This window comes from Eucalyptus grandis, chromosome 6 (assembly GCF_016545825.1).
Source record: "Eucalyptus grandis isolate ANBG69807.140 chromosome 6, ASM1654582v1, whole genome shotgun sequence".
In the NCBI taxonomy this organism is placed as follows: domain Eukaryota; kingdom Viridiplantae; phylum Streptophyta; class Magnoliopsida; order Myrtales; family Myrtaceae; genus Eucalyptus; species Eucalyptus grandis.
In genome coordinates, this window is record NC_052617.1 from 49,551,898 (window position 1) to 49,569,869 (window position 17,972).

At 39.3% G+C, this 17,972-nt stretch overlaps 1 protein-coding gene and 1 pseudogene across 1 annotated transcript; both read left to right on the forward strand.

The window, feature by feature from the left end:
* Positions 1–4,573: 4,573 nt before the first annotated feature.
* On the forward strand, positions 4,574–7,342 carry LOC104450481 (flavonol synthase/flavanone 3-hydroxylase). The gene is made up of 3 exons (XM_010065055.2): positions 4,574–5,105; positions 6,580–6,907; positions 6,985–7,342. The coding sequence occupies exons 1-3, from the start codon at positions 4,651–4,653 to the stop codon at positions 7,195–7,197; spliced, it is 996 nt and encodes a 331-aa protein (XP_010063357.2). The 5' UTR covers positions 4,574–4,650; the 3' UTR covers positions 7,198–7,342.
* Positions 7,343–10,198: 2,856 nt separating this feature from the next.
* Positions 10,199–17,451, forward strand: LOC104452183 (annotated as a pseudogene).
* Positions 17,452–17,972: the final 521 nt, after the last annotated feature.

The following is a 17,972-nucleotide window of genomic DNA, read 5'->3' on the forward strand; positions in this document are numbered from 1 at the left end:
AAAGAAGACTTTTGAATGAATCCTTCTTTTGGGAAAAATAGGAAAAGGAGAGAACGAAGACCTGGATCGCTCCAAGGTTACAAAATGTTTACTTTAAGCAGCAGTTAAGCAATTGCTTTCAAAGCGCTGCTGGTTTGGTTCGTGTGATACCGTCGGTCAAACAATAATCTCCTTAAAAAAAGAGGTAAATTCAATCTTGAATTTCCACTAACTTTGCCATCACCATCTCGTTTGTTAAAGACAGCAATGCATAACTCATTCAAATTCAAATTATTTCAAGTAATTTAATTCTTTTATTATTTAGTTATTATTCAACTTATTTGAATTAGTCCATTCTTATCTCATATAATTATTATCATAGTTATTACTGTAACAAACTATTTTAAAATTCAAAATATTTTGAATTAGTCCATGTAATTATTGTAATAGCTAGTAGATGAACTCCATAAATACAAATGTTATCCTAGAGTTAAAAGATAAGCAAACTCATGCTCAAACTCAGAATTTATTTTTACATGATATCATAGATGGAGGTCTTGAGTTCAAATCTTTAAAACCCTATTTATTTTCCTAATTAAATTTTCACATTTAGTACTAGAGTAGCTTAAGCGTGAGGAAGAGTGTTGGAATATTTAAATAATCAATATTGTCTTTATCTAATAATTTCAGCTTTTAGAACAGATGATTCTCAATCTACAACTATTGATGGGTTTGTGATAGGAGCGGCATGTGTCGCCCATGATTCAAGGTTGCCAGTTCTCGATTCCTTCAAGCTTGGAATCCCCATTCTTGACACTTCATCTCATTGTCCTTGTGGATTTTGATGTTGTTGGCTTCACACCGCTGAAGTTCGCAATCAATCCAAGCGACTGCGCCTTCTATGTCGCATGGTGGTGTGTTCCACAGTATCGGCCTCTTCATGCGTTGGCACTCGTCGCTTTCGCAGGAATCTTATTGCTCTTGGTACCTCTCTCTCTGATGGTATATTCACACCTCATTTGAAGGGTCCGAAATCTTCCTGTTCTTCTTCAGAATCACTAGGATGTCGTAACGATTTCGTAAACTTTTCTTGGCTCAACTCGATTTTGCCAACGTTGTTTTTGACCCATATCAGTTAAAAAAAGTCCCTCCTTTGAAGTTGTCTTTTTTAAGCCTGCTCTCGAAGGAAGCAACGTATTTCCTTTGAATACGAGAATGAAGTGTGGTTCTTGTCTTACTTCTTTTGTCGTCACCCTCCATTGAAAGTGGAAGTTAGTGTTTTCCTTGAACTACAGTCTACAGTTTTTGCCTTTTTTCTTTTCTTTCCTTTTCTTTTTTACTTGATTTCTCTGATGATGCTGCTTCTCCTGTTCGAGGCAGCGATCCGCGGAAACTAGAAGTCACGGCAAACGAGGAATCAAAATTTGTTAGGACAAGTAAATCGAAATTGCCCTTTTCAAGCTGTGATTTAGCTTTGGTCAGCCCACGTGCATGCCCGTTCCGCGCGCGGATGCATGGGTAATGGAGAAAATATTGGGTGGTCCGGGACCTCCACGTCAGCGTGGTCCCCGGCCACTCACGAGGTGCCATGTGGAGGGGTGGGCCACCCAATATTTTCTCATGGGTAATGGGTATGCACGACGAAGGAAGGAATATAAAACCAATCGTTGTGGTTCAAAGGACGAGAACCATGTGGCGCAGCGCGATTCCCTCTTTCACTGTGATCACAACAGAGGACTCCTTGATAGATGGACAAAAATAAATTGTGTCGGGGCAGGCTTAACGGCTGTCTTTGTCTCACATGGACAGCTTCCTTCTATTTGTTGATCTTACTTCAGATGTGTGTATAGAAAACACTCAAACAGTGTCATTCGAAGTGGGAATCTCCAGATTGAAAATTTATTCTTTCATGTTAAGACGATGGATTCGACAAATTCATCCATTGCACACTGTTTCTCTGAACGCGGAACAGTGACGCTTTCCCTATCCTAGAAAGCAAGAAGTTTCCCAATGGAGGAACTTATGCTGTCAGAATAATTTGAATCATATATGTCTTCTTCTATATGCTTATTATGCAAGGAATCCGAATGATTTTGCTGTTTCAAAAGTAAGAATAAAGTTTAAGCAGGACGACTCTTAGGTTCACTGTACAAATGTGCCTGAGTCAAGGAGGGAGGGGACAACTGAACTTCTTCCCGCTGATGCCAGGTATCTATTACTGGCCACGTACTTTTTTCTTTTTTTTTATTGGCCATGTTCTTACTAAGGAAATATATCAGGAGACTTATATAAGTACAAATGACAGAGTATTCGCAATTTGAATGATACTGGAGGATGAAATCGAGCAATGGCACTAAATAGAAATAGCCCCGTGCTCCCTTATAAAATTGTCGTTCACATTTCTCTTGAACCAGACCCACATGTGGTTGAATTGGTTCTTACTTCATTTCCAGAAGATTTAAGCTACATTCTTCTTCTGCTCATGTCTCGGATTTGAAGAATCGTAGCTCCAAACTGACCAGAGGCATCTTGCATAGTCCCGCTTCCCACAAGCAGTGATTGTTCTTTAAGTTCCTTGGGTTCGCTACGCTCGAAGATGGATGGTAAAATAGAAGATGACAGCCTCTGGGTCAGTGTCGGGATATAGCAGGTCGTGCTCTCCATAGATATGCTTCATATCTCATTCATTTGGCTGCTTTCGGTATTCTAGGGGTGAAGCGTATCTCTCTCTCTCTCTCTCTCTCTCAAGTTGACGCTGGTGACAAATTACTGAATGGATTGACAAAGCTAAGATCTTACTCTCTTGTGTGCAGTATGCTATCACAAAAAATAATACAGTGTTAAAGGAATAGAGAAATTTGCACACTATAATTATAGTGATTCGGCTTATTACAAGTTTATGTCCACTTTCCCAAATAGCGTAATAGTTGAATTTCACTAGAGAATTAATAAGAGATTACAGTCAAGTTATACCACTTATATCCAAACGCTTCTACCGAAAGTTGATGCTACTTATACCCAAAATGATAGATCTCACCATCTCACATCTAAGCACACATTTATGATACTGTTATGCCTCTCAAATAATTACAATTGTAAGCTCATGAAGACAAGTGTGTAAAGTGGAAGCTCTCTTTGAACTTAGGAATTTCAAATTTACAATATTGTTGTCTCTTCAGCACACAATCTCCTTTTATATTGCTTTAGTTCCAAACTAACCATTGGACAATATTTAGAGAATCATTGTTCCAAATAACCCGTTGGACATGAACGCTTCAAAAAAATTTGGTAGTCGTTGAGTGACCAGATCAAAATCTCCATTTGATACAGTCGCCCGTACAACCAAAGCTAGGCTTACAAAAGTAGAGTTTTTTTGTTTGGAAATGATATCTTGTCCTTGGATAATGTCAATCAAATAACAGATCCTTGCTTTGAGTGGATTTCTTTGTACTCAATTTTTCAAGATTGAAAACAATCAACACCTTCTAAAAAAGAAATTCAAGTCAAACCAGCCGTGGCGTTATATATTCTATATTTCCTGAGTCCAAAGCAAACTTCTTGATAAGATAATAGAGTCTAAACATCATTCCTCCGACAAAATATCACCTGAAAATACTTTTATCATATTCTGCAGTGCAGACACTTGTGAAAAGTTTTGTCAACTTTCAAAATATATTAAGAAGTTTCCTCAACAACCTCGAGCATATGTGCCAGCTACCGTTGGTGTCTCACACTGAACAACGAAGAGACTTGGCGGATGAATTAAATGCCATCTTACCTTCAAACGGTTGACGGGCTGTGGGTTTGTCACATGACAAAGCATCTTTCATCATGCAAGTCGCCTCCTTTAGTTGGGAAATCATCTTTTAGCAAGTGGAAACCAAAGTATGCTGCTTTCTGGATTCTCAACTCCTCCCTCATTCGTTGTCCGATGAGATTAAGAAAGTGACGGAGAAGCAACAAATGCTTCCGTACCAAAGAATTAGAAGAACAAAAAATCTAAAGCTAGCAGCTTGTTTCGGATTGATACGAGCCCCTTTTGTATTTCAGAATTTGCGATGCCCTGAGAATTAGGCAAAGATGTAATGCACGTAGAGGCCCTAGACATGTCAAAAGAAAAGATCTAGATGGCCTCACGGCCCTCATCCGTCGGGCATCGGACATATATTCCTTTGGTGTATGGTGCACCATTACATGATATAGAGTGAAAGGCCAGATTGAAGGGGAAATTATCAAAAAAATCTTAAACTTATTTCAGTTGTGACACTTCAATCGTAAATCTTTTTTTTCCTTAATTTAGTCATAATATTTTTGTAATTATGTCAATTTAGTCCATCCAGTCAATTTTGACTATTGTAAAGATTTAGAACTGAATTACTATAATTGTAATATGATTTTTTTTTTATAATTTTTTCTCAGATTGATGACAGAAGATCTCCTTTTGTTTATTTCTGTTGAGAGTTAGACAGAACATACGTTCTCACGTGGTACGGTAGGTAGACCAAACGGTAAAGAAAACCAAACACTTAAGCGACAAATTAGGGGATGTCTGTCCCTATATATATGCATAACCTATGCCCGAGTCACTCGTCAATGCCCAGTGCTGCGGTTACTGAAAACCAAACAAAACTGCCCATCAAAAGTCCAACCCAGAAAGAAGAGAAAAACCTTATGGAAGTGGAGAGAATTCAGGCATTGGCCGCGTTCGGCCTCGACACGCTCCCAGCCCAGTTTGTCCGCCCCTCCCACGAGCGGCCAGAGAACAGCCCGGCCGTGGAGGGCGTCACCGTGCCGGTGATCTCGCTATCCCAGCCCCACCACGCTCTTATCCGGGAAATCCACGAGGCGTGCCGCGACTGGGGATTCTTCCTTGTGACCGATCACGGGATACCACCGGAGCTGATCGGGCAGCTGCAGGAGGCGGGCCGCGAGTTCTTCAGGCTCCCGCAGGAGGAGAAGGAGAAGTACGCGAACGATCCGCCCAAAGGGAATTTCGAAGGGTACGGGACGAAGATGACCAAGAACCATGACGAAAAGGTTGAGTGGGTGGATTACTTTTTCCACTTCATGCATCCATCCGGCAAGGTCAGGCATGAAATCTGGCCTCAACACCCGCCTTCTTACAGGTACTAGGTTTGATCCATATAGCAACCGCGTTTATGGACCTGGTCGGAAAACATGAAGAAAATAATGTTTTCCACGAAATAAATGGATGCTGAAATTATGACATTTCTAAAAATTATTTTCCAAGAAGTCACATTTTGGTTAATGATAATATTTTCCAATACATGGCCGGAATATGAAAAATGAAATGAAAATTATTTTTCATTGCTAGACATATATTATTTGGATGCTAATAACTTGGCCATGAGCAACTAAGGAATTGTGCATGACCACCAGAGTCTCAAGCCTTTAACTCAATTTAACGCAAAGTAAATTTATTAAAAATATACATTTTGAGTTTTCCATAACATCAATCCATAACAAAATCTTAAAATCCGTTCGTGTCCGTTCGGGGGAAGTCCTCTTTGGGAAAGTCTTCTTTTTCTGGTGGACAGGGAAGTACCAATTTAAGATTTTATGGGGTCAGGATAATTAAAATGAGCTATGAAGTCGACTGACTTGATTTGAAAAATGCTGTCCATCGCTATCCCCAAAGATAATGAGGGCCACGCCACAATTTTTTTTACTTTCCAAATTCTAAAGTTGTCTATTTTATTTTCTCTTCAATTTTATTTTACTTTAATCTATATATCATGTTTTTGTCTTTTCTTAGGATATTAATCAATTGTTATTTAGTTAAATTGATTTTTTTTTTTTGTTAATTACACTCGTGGGAAGGAGATCTTACTGGGAACATCTTTGACGGTGCAGCCTTTTTTTTTTTTTTTTTTTTTTTTTTTTTTTTTGCATTAAGCTTTTACCATATCGTAGATATGTTCACCGAGTATGAATAGTTTTTATTAAGAATGATGGGTTTAAAAAATAGATGATTCAGATCAATCGTGATGTTTTAATAGCGACAGTTTGGTTTTATCATAGGTTGCTTGGTCATAGAAAATCTGTAAAAATAAACTCACTTTTTTCTAGATAAACGCGATATGCAAATACAACAAAATAGATGAGGTTATTGATAACAACTATTCTTTATTACAGGATAAATTTTACTTTCCTTTTGAAACCCCCATACAATACAATTAAAAAAATCGATACGGTGATGTTTGGTTATGTGTAATAATAAACTCCTAATCCACATCGTTTCGACTGCTAATTACAATTTTCTATAGCACTTTTTTCAAATTTTCGTTTTAAAAGAGAAACTATCGGTAGTCGTGACTATCGGGGCGTACACTTGACGGTACCCTGGGGCATAAGCCCGACAGAGGTCACAGATCCTCGGTTACCAAAAAAAAAAAACTATTTCTTAAGTTCAACTATACACCACCTCAGCGTAGTCGATGGATTTGTGATGCTCATTCTTTATCTTCTCATCCTCAAAGAGTCGAGAGAAGAGTTATTTATAAAGAAAATGGATGCTGTAGGTGCTTTTATAATTTGTTGTTTTCTATACAATAACAAATGAATGCTTGTCTGACACAGGGAAGTCACTGAAGAATACAACAAGGAGACACTGAAAGTGACAGAGGTGCTGCTGGAGCTGATCTCCGAGGGCCTAGGACTGGAGAAAAATGTCTTGAAAGCAAGTTTGGGAGGTGACCAGATGGAGCTAGAGATGAAAATAAACCTGTACCCACCCTGCCCACAACCTCAGCTGGCCCTCGGCGTCGAGCCTCACACCGACATGTCGGCAGTCACCATACTGGTCCCGAACGATGTCCCGGGTCTGCAAGTTTGGAAAGACGGCAATTGGTTCGCCGCAGATTACTTGCCCAATGCTCTTTTCTGCCACGTCGGCGATCAAATAGAGGTAAAATGCGATAAAACAGTGAATTTGCTTCTAGGAAAGATTTCATACGTTCGACTTACGAGGGATGCTGGTCGCAGGTTCTAAGCAACGGAAAGTACAAAAGTGTACTTCATAGGAGCTTGGTGAACAAGGAAAAGACGCGAATGTCATGGGCAGTGTTTGTTGCTCCCCCGCATGAGGCACTGATCGGACCTCTCCCGGAGCTCATCAACGATCAGAACCCGGTGAAGTACTCCACCAAGACGTTTGCCGAGTTTCGACACCGCAAATTCAACAAGCTCCCGCAGTAGTTTTCTACTTCAGGATGATCCACGATTGTGATGTCGCAACTTACATTTCCTCCATTGTTGCAACGAGAACTCGTTTCTATGTTGCCAATAAAGTGTGCCTTCGTTATCTTGGAAGTGAGCTCTGCGCAGTCGCGTGTTCAAGGAATTTCCTCGTAATTTTCAGTTTCGACATCTGTGGCAGCCGTCATTTTTATGCACATAACGTGCAACCTTTTCGAACTTGAGGTTGTCTCTAGAATTACATTCGAGGAGAGTTGTCATCTGAAGAGAATATGCTCTGACCAATGTCAAGTCGAGCAGCGGTTGATGTGGATTGATGGGTGCAGTGCTATGATACCCGAAAATTCATAACATGTTAGGCCATAGATTAGATGAGGCCTTAACCAAGATTCGGTATTATGTTAAAGGATTTGTCACTCAAAAACTATAGCTATTAAGAGGTGACTGGTATTCGTCGTGTATATCAGCAGAAAAACTAGTGAAGCGACGAAGCAAGCGGTCTGGATATAGCAAAAGAAAATTAAAAGGAAAAAAGAAAAATAGTTCTCAAAAGCTGGAAAAAATTATCAAGTAACTTGTCCTAGAATGTCGATGATTTTGTTTTTATTGGGGAAATTTGATTGCTGATAAAGATAGAGAAGCAATAGTAGATCGTTGATCATTTGATGTCCACTGAAGGTCACTATCCTTAAGTAATTATTTGCCTTCACTATTGTTACTGTCGGGTTTAGAATAAATATACTTCCGGGATATACATAAAAGCAGCAGAGAAACAAGTTCAACAATTACTCAATTTTCTCCCTTGGATTTTCACTTTGAATGTGCTAAGGTTGCATGTATGAAAAAAGAAAAACAGAGAATTCTAAAGAAGTAGCATTTATGAACAATTGTAGTTATTATGAAATAATATGTGAATTGGTGTTTATTCAAAGAAAACCAATGAACATATCTCTTGAAAATAGATACATTATCCCCAACCATCACTACTCTTCATATCAAGAGCCACTTCTTTTCATCACTACTGATAACTTCTTTTTAGGACGAAAAGTCACCTCTTTTCATAACCAAGAGTCATGTCTTTTTTTTTTTTTAAATATCAAAAGCCACATCTCCTCTTAACCAGGAGTCACATAGTCTCTTAATTAAGATACACATTTTAGGATGAAAAGTCACATCTTTTCATAACCGAGAGTCACATCTCTTTTTTTTTTAATCAAGAATCACATCTCCTCTTAACCAAGAGTTACGTAGTCTCTTAACTAAGATACATAATCTTTTTATGATAACAAACTATTTCAATAATCTCCCACTTAGTTTGTTATCTACACTAATTTACATGAATTTATACAAGAAAGTAATCCTACTAACGAAATAGTTTGTTACATAAATTTAAGATTTGAACCTTCAGTTAGTGTAACTAATCCTACTAACGAAATCAGTGGTAGATAAAACCTTGAACCATGATTCCACTTGTTAATCAAATTGTCACATGTATGAATTTATACACATTCAATTAAAAATTTCCTATGTCTAAGTACTTTTATGACCTTATGCTCCTTTTGTATTCATGAACATTTATAAAAGTTCATCCAATTTTTGTTATAAGCGGCACCACTTCTTATTCTTATATTTATATAGAGGAAATTCCTAAATTTATTATCTAAGCATTGCCTTGCTAAAACCTTGAAGTTCTCTTTTTTTAGGCCTTGTCTCGAAGGAAGCAAGGTGCTTCCTTTTGAATATGACAATGGAGTGGGGATCTTATCCTACTTTTCTTGTCTTCATCTTCCATGAAAAGTGGAAGTTGAGTTTTCATTGTATTACGGTCCACAATTTTTGCCTCAATCTTTTCTTTTCTTTTTTTACTCGATTTCTCTGATAATGCTGCTTTTCCCGTTCGAGGTATCGATCCATGGAAACTGGAAGTCACAGCAAGCGAGGAATCGAAATTTGTTAGGTAAAGTAAATCGAAATCGCGCTTTCCGAGCTGCGATTTAGCTTTTGTCAGCCCAACGTGGCAGGCACGCACGCACGCACGCACATGCATGGGTATGCATGAGAACGGAAGGAATATAAAGCCAATCTTTGTAGTTCAAAGGACAAGACCCATGTGGCGCAGCGCGATTCCCTCTTTCACTGCGATCAGAACAGAGGACTCGTTGATAGATGGACAAAAATAAATGCTGTCGGGGCAGGCTTAACGGCTGTCTTTGTCTCACATGGACAGCTTCCTTCTATTGGTTGATCTTACTTCAGATGTGTGTATAGAAAACACTCAAACAGTGTCGTTCAAAGTGGGAATCTCCAAACTGAAAATTTGTTCTTTCATGGTAAGACGATGGTGCGCACTGTTTCTCTGAATGCGGAACAGTGCCGCTTTCCCTATACTAGAGAGCAAGAGGTTTCCCAAAGGAGGAACTTATGCCGTTATAATAATTTGAATTATATATGTCTTCTTCGATATGTTTATTATGCGAGGAATCCCAATGATTTTGCTGTTTCAGAAGTAAGAATAAAGTTTAAGCGGGACGACTCTTAGGTTCACCGTACAAATGTGGGTTGAGTCAACTATAACAGGAGGGAGGCGACAACTGAACTTCGAAATCATCTTCCCACTGATGCCAGGTCTCTGTTATTGGCCATGTACTTACGAAGGAAATATATCAGCAGACTTATATAAGTGCAAATGACAGAGTATTCGCAACTCGAATGATACTGGAAAATGAAATCAAGCGGTGGCACTAAATAGAAAAGGCCCCGTGATACCTTATACAGTTGTCATTCACATTTCTCTTGATCCAGACCCACATGTTGGTTGAATTGCTTCTTACTTCATTTACAGAAGATTAAAGCTACATTCTTCTGCACACGTCTCGGATTTGAAGAATCGTAGCTCCAAACTGACCAAAGGCATTTTGCATAGTCCCACTTCCCACAAGCAGTGCTTGTCCTTCAAGTTCCTTGGGTTCGCTACACTTGAAGATGAATGGTAAAATAGAAGATGACGCGGTCTCTGGGTCAGTGTCAGGAGATATGGCAAGTCTGGCTCTCCATAGATGTGCAGAGAGCAGAAATGAGAGTACTAACATGCCTTCGGACAATGCTCTCGACGAAGGTACAGGTCTTCCAGTGCAAGAGGATCCTTTATTGCATTCCCATGGATTCAAGTCCCAGAATCATACAACGCCACATGTCAGTTCCCCCGTAATGCTGTTGGTGGTGGAGCTCAATCATCATCCTTCGGTCAAAATAGTGCACCATGAAGACGAAAAGCAAATAAGCTCCTAAAAGAGTTTGTACAGACTTGTCAGTCCATACAGATCATTGAGATTTGAGGACTGTAGGTTAGCTTTGTGGTCTATTTATGCACAAAGGGACTTGGTATTGTTTGTCTGGTTACATATACTGCAATGTCATGAATTGCTGCTTGGTGAATAGCAACAATATAGTATCCCCTGTTTACCATTGCCGAAGAAGAAATAAAGTGACTTAAAAATGCACACTCTCTACACTAGAATCTGTGAAGTTTGTTCCATCTATCAATATGTTGTTCCTCTTCAAATGAACTACTGGATTATGGTTCTCGGAGCTGTTAGATGAATGTTGATGATTCGATCCCTAGAGAAACTTATGTGTTCTCTGAATGCAGAGTGATGGAGAAGAGTTGCCCCAGTATCTGAAGTACACTTCCCATCTTCTTCATCTAGCTGCTTTTGGCATCTTAGGGGGGATACACTTTCTTAATCTCTCGGCATTGGACTTTTCGTTTTTGTGCTCCTTTGTGCTATGAATGGCACGCTCATTCTTTCTCTTTCCTTTTTATTTTTCACGGAAGGCATAAGCGAATCTTCAGAAGCCACTTCTATGTGATGCTCGCATCTTTCTTGTGCCAAAGCACCAATAAGATACTATGCACTAAAAATCATCAATGTCTAACATTTATTGGAAAATGATTTGAAGAGTTCCCATTTCTTGAAGTCATCATATGCATCTAATCAACTTTGTTCACAGGTTTTAACCAGGTATCTGCTGCAAAAACTTTTTGGCCCACAGATTGCTGGGGTGACAAGCGACCAAACCATTTTATACCTTGGTCTACCTTCCAATATGGTACTCTCTCTCTCTCTCTCTGTCTCTCTCTCTCTGTCTCTCTCTCTCTCTCTCTCTCTCTCCCTCTCCCTCTCTCTCAAAAAAAGCCAGCCAAGAACAGATTCAGCTGGATTCAGAGCCTCTATCTGTCACTACATTATCCGTTACCGCATGAATAGCTTTCCATAACTTGAATTCTGAGGCAGTTTTGCTAATTTCTTTTTTCATGCTAATCTTTCCACTCTAAGCCCTGTATACAGTGAAAGTATATGATGATATTGTCAGAAACAGAAATTGTTACATGCTGCAAGTCCTCGCTATAGCTTATGAGGAAGAACAACTGAACATATTCACCGTATCATGATTTTGATAGTGTTGGATTATAATGTCTCAGTTGCTGTTTTCTGTTTTGTTTTTTAACTCTGTTTTCTGCTATTTTCTGTTCTGTTTTCTGCTCTGTTTTACTCTATTTTTTTTTTTATTAAAAAACAGCCAAGTTCATTTTGTTATGTATTTAGTGTTTTTGTTATTTTCTAGGAAGTTAATAGCACGTTTGTGTGCAGTTATGTGTTGCACGTACGTGAGCAGTTTTTGCTTTGTATTTAGTGGTTGTACTCGACAGTTTTTTTTTAAGCACAAGACGTACGCAAGTTTGTGTTCTGTTTTTTTCTGTGCTTCTCTTCCTCATTCAAGAAATCTATAGCTTCTGGTTTTCTGTTTCTTGTTTACTGTTTTGAACAGTAACAACAGTGGTATCAGAGCGTGAATGATCTTGAGGGACTATGAAGTGAAGCAAGTATCGAAGTGTAAAGAAGTTAAAAGGTGATGGAGACAGGGTCGAGTGGTTTCTCTTTCAATGGCTTCTCCAAAGTATTTCTTGGAGAGAATTATCAAGCATGGGCTGTTAAGATGACAGCATTTTTGGAGGGTCATGATCTGTGGGAAGCTGTGGAGGATGATTATGAGGTTGCTCCACTTCCAGACAATCCGACTTTGAATCAGATAAAGTACCATAAAGAGAGAATCACAAGGAAGGCCAAGGCAAAGTCATGCCTCGTACACTTCTTTGTTTCACCCACTATCTTCACAAGGATCATGAGATGTGATTCGCAAAGGCAATATGGGATTTCTTGAAGGATGAATACGAGGGAGATGAGAAGATAAGAGGCATGAAGGTGCTGAATCTCCTGAGGGAGTTTGAGAGGCAGCAGATGAAAGATTCAGAGTCAGTGAAGGAGTACTCTGATAGATTGGTTGGGATAGCTGAAAAAATCAGAGTTTTAGGGACTGACTTGAAGGATGAAAGGCTTGTTCAGAAGATCCTGGTGTCTCTTCCAGAGAAGTTCGAAGCCACCATAGCATCTCTGGAAAATACAAGAGACTTAGCTGATATAAAGCTTGCAGAATTGTTAAATGCTCTGCAGTACGGGAGCACACTAAGACTGATGAGAAGAGAAGAGTTTGTAGAGGGTGCTCTGCAAGCTAGAGTGAAGTCAAATGATAGAGGCAAAGGGAAGAAATGGATTCAGTCTAGAGAAAATGCCGAAGACTCCAAGTTTGTAGCAAAAGAAGGAAATTCTGATGGGTCTAGCAAATGGAAGATGAACAAAAAGCCTTGTCAATACGTGGTGGAACTAATCATCGTTTTTAGATGTTGGAGAAAGCTGATGCTAGATGCGAAGATGTCACAAGTTGGGTCACATGGAAGCCATCTGCAAAGAAAAAAATTACCAGCAAGTAGGAAAAGCCCGTAGCAAGGTGAATGAAACGAGGAAGAGCACTTGTTTGTAGCTTCTTTTCTGAATCTTCTGTTGGGAATGATGCATGGCTGGTGGATAGTGGCTGTACCAATCATATGACTGGCAATTCGAAGTCATTTTAGAGTCTAGACAGTCACAAGTCCAAAGTCGAAATTGGCAACGGACAAAGATATCGAAGTGCAAGGGAAGGGTACAGTGGCTATTGAAGGAAATCAGGAGGTGAAGCTGATCAGTGATGTTCTTTTTGTGCCAAATATTGACCATAATCTGTTAAGTGTTGGTCAATTAGTTGAGAAGGGCTATAAAGTGAAGTTCGAAGGGAAGGAATGTCTTATCAATAATGCAAATAGCAAAGAAGTGCTAAGAATTCCAATGGAGGACAAGAGTTTCATGTTCAAGCCACAAGAGATGCAACAAATGGCTTTAAAGTGCAAAGAAGAAAATGCGAGTTATGGCATAAAAGACTTGGGCATGTTCACGGGAAGAGCATGTTGTTTATGCAGAGAAATAGCTTGCGGATGACTTGCCAAGTTTGGAGGAGGAATTTCCACAAAGGCAGAACTTGTCTTCTTGGCAAGCAAGCCAGATTTCCTTTCAAAGGAGGAGGCTGGAGAGCATGTGAAAAGCTGCAATTAGTCCACACAGATCTATGTGGACCTATGTCTGAGTCTTCTCTCAATGGTAGCAGGTATTTCATTACTTTCACTGATGATATGACTAGGATGAGTTGGATTTATTTTCTGCAAGCCAAGTCTGAAGTTGCTAATGTGTTTGTGAAGTTTAAAGCCTTAGTTGAGAATCGAGTGGGAAGAAAATTAAAATGCTTAGATCGATAATGGTTACGAGTATACTTTGCTCACAAGTTTAAGTTGAATTGTGAGCAAGCGAATTGTGCAGCAGTTCATCGTTTCCCTATTCACCTCTGAACGAATGGGGTCAGTGAGAGGAAAAACAGAAGTATTATGGAGATGGCCAGATGTATGATGTAGGAGAAGATGTTGCCTAAGAAGTTCTGGGCTGAAGCAGCTAATACTGCAATGTTCTTGTTGAACATATTGCCCACAAAGGCCTTAGAGAGGTCAACACATTTTGAAGTTTGGTATGGTGTTAAACTTTCTGTGAAAAATTTGAAGGTTTTTGGGTGTTTGTGTTATACTCATGTTCCTCAAGTCAAGAGGGACAAGTTGGATAAAAGAGCTGAGCTTGGAATCTTCATTGGGTACAGTCTCCAATCAAAGGCTTACAGGATTTTTCACCCTATGACAGGGAAGGTGACTATAAGCAGAGATGCTGTTTTTCTAGAGGAAGATGAGTGGAATTGGATGGAAGGAAAGAGTGCAGAAAAGCAGCAGTTCGAAAAACAACAACCTGCAACGATGTAGAGGTTGATGAAGTTATAGATGGATTGGAAGACAAGTGTGGATGATTTACCGTGAGGGGCACAAGGTCACTTGCTGAAATCTATGAAAGAAGCAATGTGGCAATGCTCGAACCACCTAACTTTGTGGAAGCTAAGGAGGATCGGAGGTGGATTGCGGCAATGCGGGAGGAGATTGCAATGATCCGAAAAACCACACATGGGAGCTTGTTGACAGACCATCTGATAAGAATGTGATTGGGGTTAAGTGGGTGTTTAGAACAAAACTTAATCATGATGGTTCTGTCAATAAACACAAAGCTAGATTGGTGGTGAAAGGCTATGCACAAATATGAGGAGTAGACTATTCTGAAACATTTGCTCCTGTTGCACGACTTGATACAATAAGGTTACTTGTTAGTTATTGCAGCGAGAGAGGGGTGGCCTATATTTCAGTTAGATGTCAAGTCTGCATTTCTGAATGGAGAGCTTGAGGAGGAGATTTTTGTTGAACAACTTGAAGGCTTCAGTATCAAAGGGCAAGAAGAGAGTGTATACAGGTTGAAGAAAGCTCTATATGGACTGAAGTAGGCTCCAAGAGCTTGGTATGGGAAGATAGATCGATATTTGCAGGATTTTGGCTTTGTAAAAAGCTTAAGTGAGTTCACTCTTTATGTCAAGAAGGTGAATCACAGTGTTATAATTTTTTCACTTTATGTAGATGATCTATTAGTGACGGGGAATGATATGGAATTGATAGAGAAGATGAAGCAAGATCTATTTGCAGTTTTTGAGATGTCAGACTTGGGAAAGATGGCTTATTTTTTGGGTTTGGAAGTCAAACAGGCTTCATATGAGATCTTCATCTATCAGAAAAAATACATGAAGGAAATTCTAAAGAAGTTTTAGATGGAAGATTGTCGAAGTGTAAGCACTCCTATGGCTTCTAAAGAAAAGCTGCAGAAGAATGATGGAACAGATGCAGTAGATGCTTCTATGTATAGAAGTCTGATTGGGTGTCTCATGTATCTTACAAAGAACCGACCAGATATTCTATTTGTTGTGAGTGTTTTATCCAGGTTTATGAGTAGTCCTAGTCAGTTACATTTGATTGCAGCAAAAAGGGTATTGAGATATCTCAAAGGAACATTATTCTTTGGTGTGAAGTTTAAGAAAGGTCAGAAGTTTAATTTACAAGGATTTTCTGATAGTGACTGGGCTGGTTCAGTGGATGACATGAAAAGTACGTCTGGGTATTGTTTCAGTCTTGGTTCTGCTTGTTTCTTCTGGTGTTCTAAAAAGCAAGAGATTGTAGGTCAGTCTACTGCAGAGACTGAGTTTATAGTAACTACTGCAGCTGCAAATCAAGCTTTATGACTGAAGAAGATAATTAATGATTTGTGGTTGAATTCCAATGATTGCATTGAAATTAATGTGGATAATCAGGCCGCTTTAGCAATATCTCATAATCCAGTTTTTCATGGCAAAACTAAGCATTTCAAGGTTAAGTTCTTCTTTCTACGTGAGGTGCAACAAAGTGGTGAAGTTAAGCTGGTTTATTGCAGATCTGAAGATCAACTTGCAGACATGTTCACAAAACCACTTCAAGCTGGAAGATTTGAAGTATTAAAAAAGAAAATTGGAGTATGCAGCAGCAACTAATCCAAGGAGGAGTTTGTTGGATTATAATATCTCAGTTGCTGTTTTCTGTTTTGTTTTTTTACTCTGTTTTCTGCTGTTTTCTGTTCTGTTTTCTGCTCTGTTTTACTCTATTTTTTTTATTAAAAAACAGCCAAGTTCATTTTGTTATGTATTTAGTGTTTTTGTTATTTTCTAGGAAGTTAATAGCACGTTTGTGTGCAGTTATGTGTTGCACGTTCATGAGCAGTTTTTGCTTTGTATTTAGTGGTTGTACTCGACAGTTTTTTTTTAAGCACAAGACGTACGCAAGTTTGTGTTCTATTTTTTTCTGTGCTTCTCTTCCTCATTCAAGAAATCTATAGCTTCTGGTTTTCTGTTTCTTGTTTACTGTTTTGAACAGTAACAACAGATAGTAATGCCCGGAGCATAGGCAATTTGACCAATTGTTGGCCTGTAAACAGGTCTGAGGGGATTGGTTGCGTGTCTCTTAGTAATGTCAAAAGCTCAGGGGAGTACTTAATAAGTCCCGCAGTATTTTCTGCTAATGCATGGCTACGTTCAAGCCAAATAATTGTCTAGTTCAATATCCAGTCACTGATGGATCGTTGACTATCAAGTTGTCATGCAAATTCAATCCAATTTCATTATAGGTTGGCTCGTTTTTAATGGGTTGGTTGGGTGTCGTATTCAAAGAAGATATATCTGATACATCACAATACCTTGCCATTGGGATGATGACTGGCTACTTGGGTAGCCTTACAACTTTTAGCGGCTGGAACCAGAAAATGATTGATCAGGCAATTAATAGGCAATGGTTGTTTCCTGTTCTGGGCTTCCTACTAGGTAAAGACACATTGAAATCATCTCAACCTGGAGTTGCAATGTATCTGAACAAAATTTCACTTGTACGTTGCACTTGATTCAGTTTCATAATGTTTACAATTTTTGGAATAAGAAGTGTGTTTTCATTACAAAACCTTGCAGGGTTGGTTCTTGCAGCGTACTCAATCATCTTTGGGGTGGAAACGGCAATGGGTTTTAGGTGGCTCCTTAGGAGGATCATGAGGAATTTTAGATTAGGTTTTTTCAGATCAAGCAAGGAGGCGGGTGTAGATCGCAATAAGCGTCACTTTGCCATATCAGCGGTGGTAATTCTAATGCTCCCCTCATCATTTGCTGTGAGCGGAATTATGCTTTAGAAAGGGTTTGGAAAAAGGCAGAACTATGGGTCAAGTGTGGATCCCTTGCATGGTTGGCCCTGCAGGTGTGTGGATAAGGTGGTTTTTGGCTTGACTAAATGGGCGCGTCCTAGGGAAAGCTGCTTGGCTTAAATGGGTTCCCTATGGTACTTTGATGGCCGATGTTTCTGCATCTTGTGCCATGACCACCGCTATCTCGAATGAATAAAGAAGTGAGTCAACACGGAGACCAAACTTGCTCATGGTCTTAGTTTATTTTTTAGCTTATACCTGCAACAGAGGACCCGAAAAGTGTAGAAGTATGGACATATGCCCATTGACGTGACCTAGACAATTCATTTTGTAGATGTTCTGGAATTGATATTGCGCACTTCCTACTTTCTGTGATATTATTTTTACGTCGCATTATCCATTGGGATTTTATTTACCCCATTTCTTGTATCGCAGGTGAACACCAAGAACTGCGACGATTTTGTCACGGGCGTGCAAATGGGCTTCCTGGGTTATCTGAGTACACTTTCCACTTTATAGTGAGTTCAATGCCATGAGACAGAGCGAGCATCCTTGGCACGCTTATGCATATGCCGCTGCTACAATAATTATTTCTTTTACTCTTGGAATCCTGATATATGACCCCTACCAGTTTGGCCAAAGGTTTACTGAGCTAAATGTTGAGACAGACCTCCCTTTTGTGTTTACCTATGATGCTTTGCACCAAGTGTTAATCCC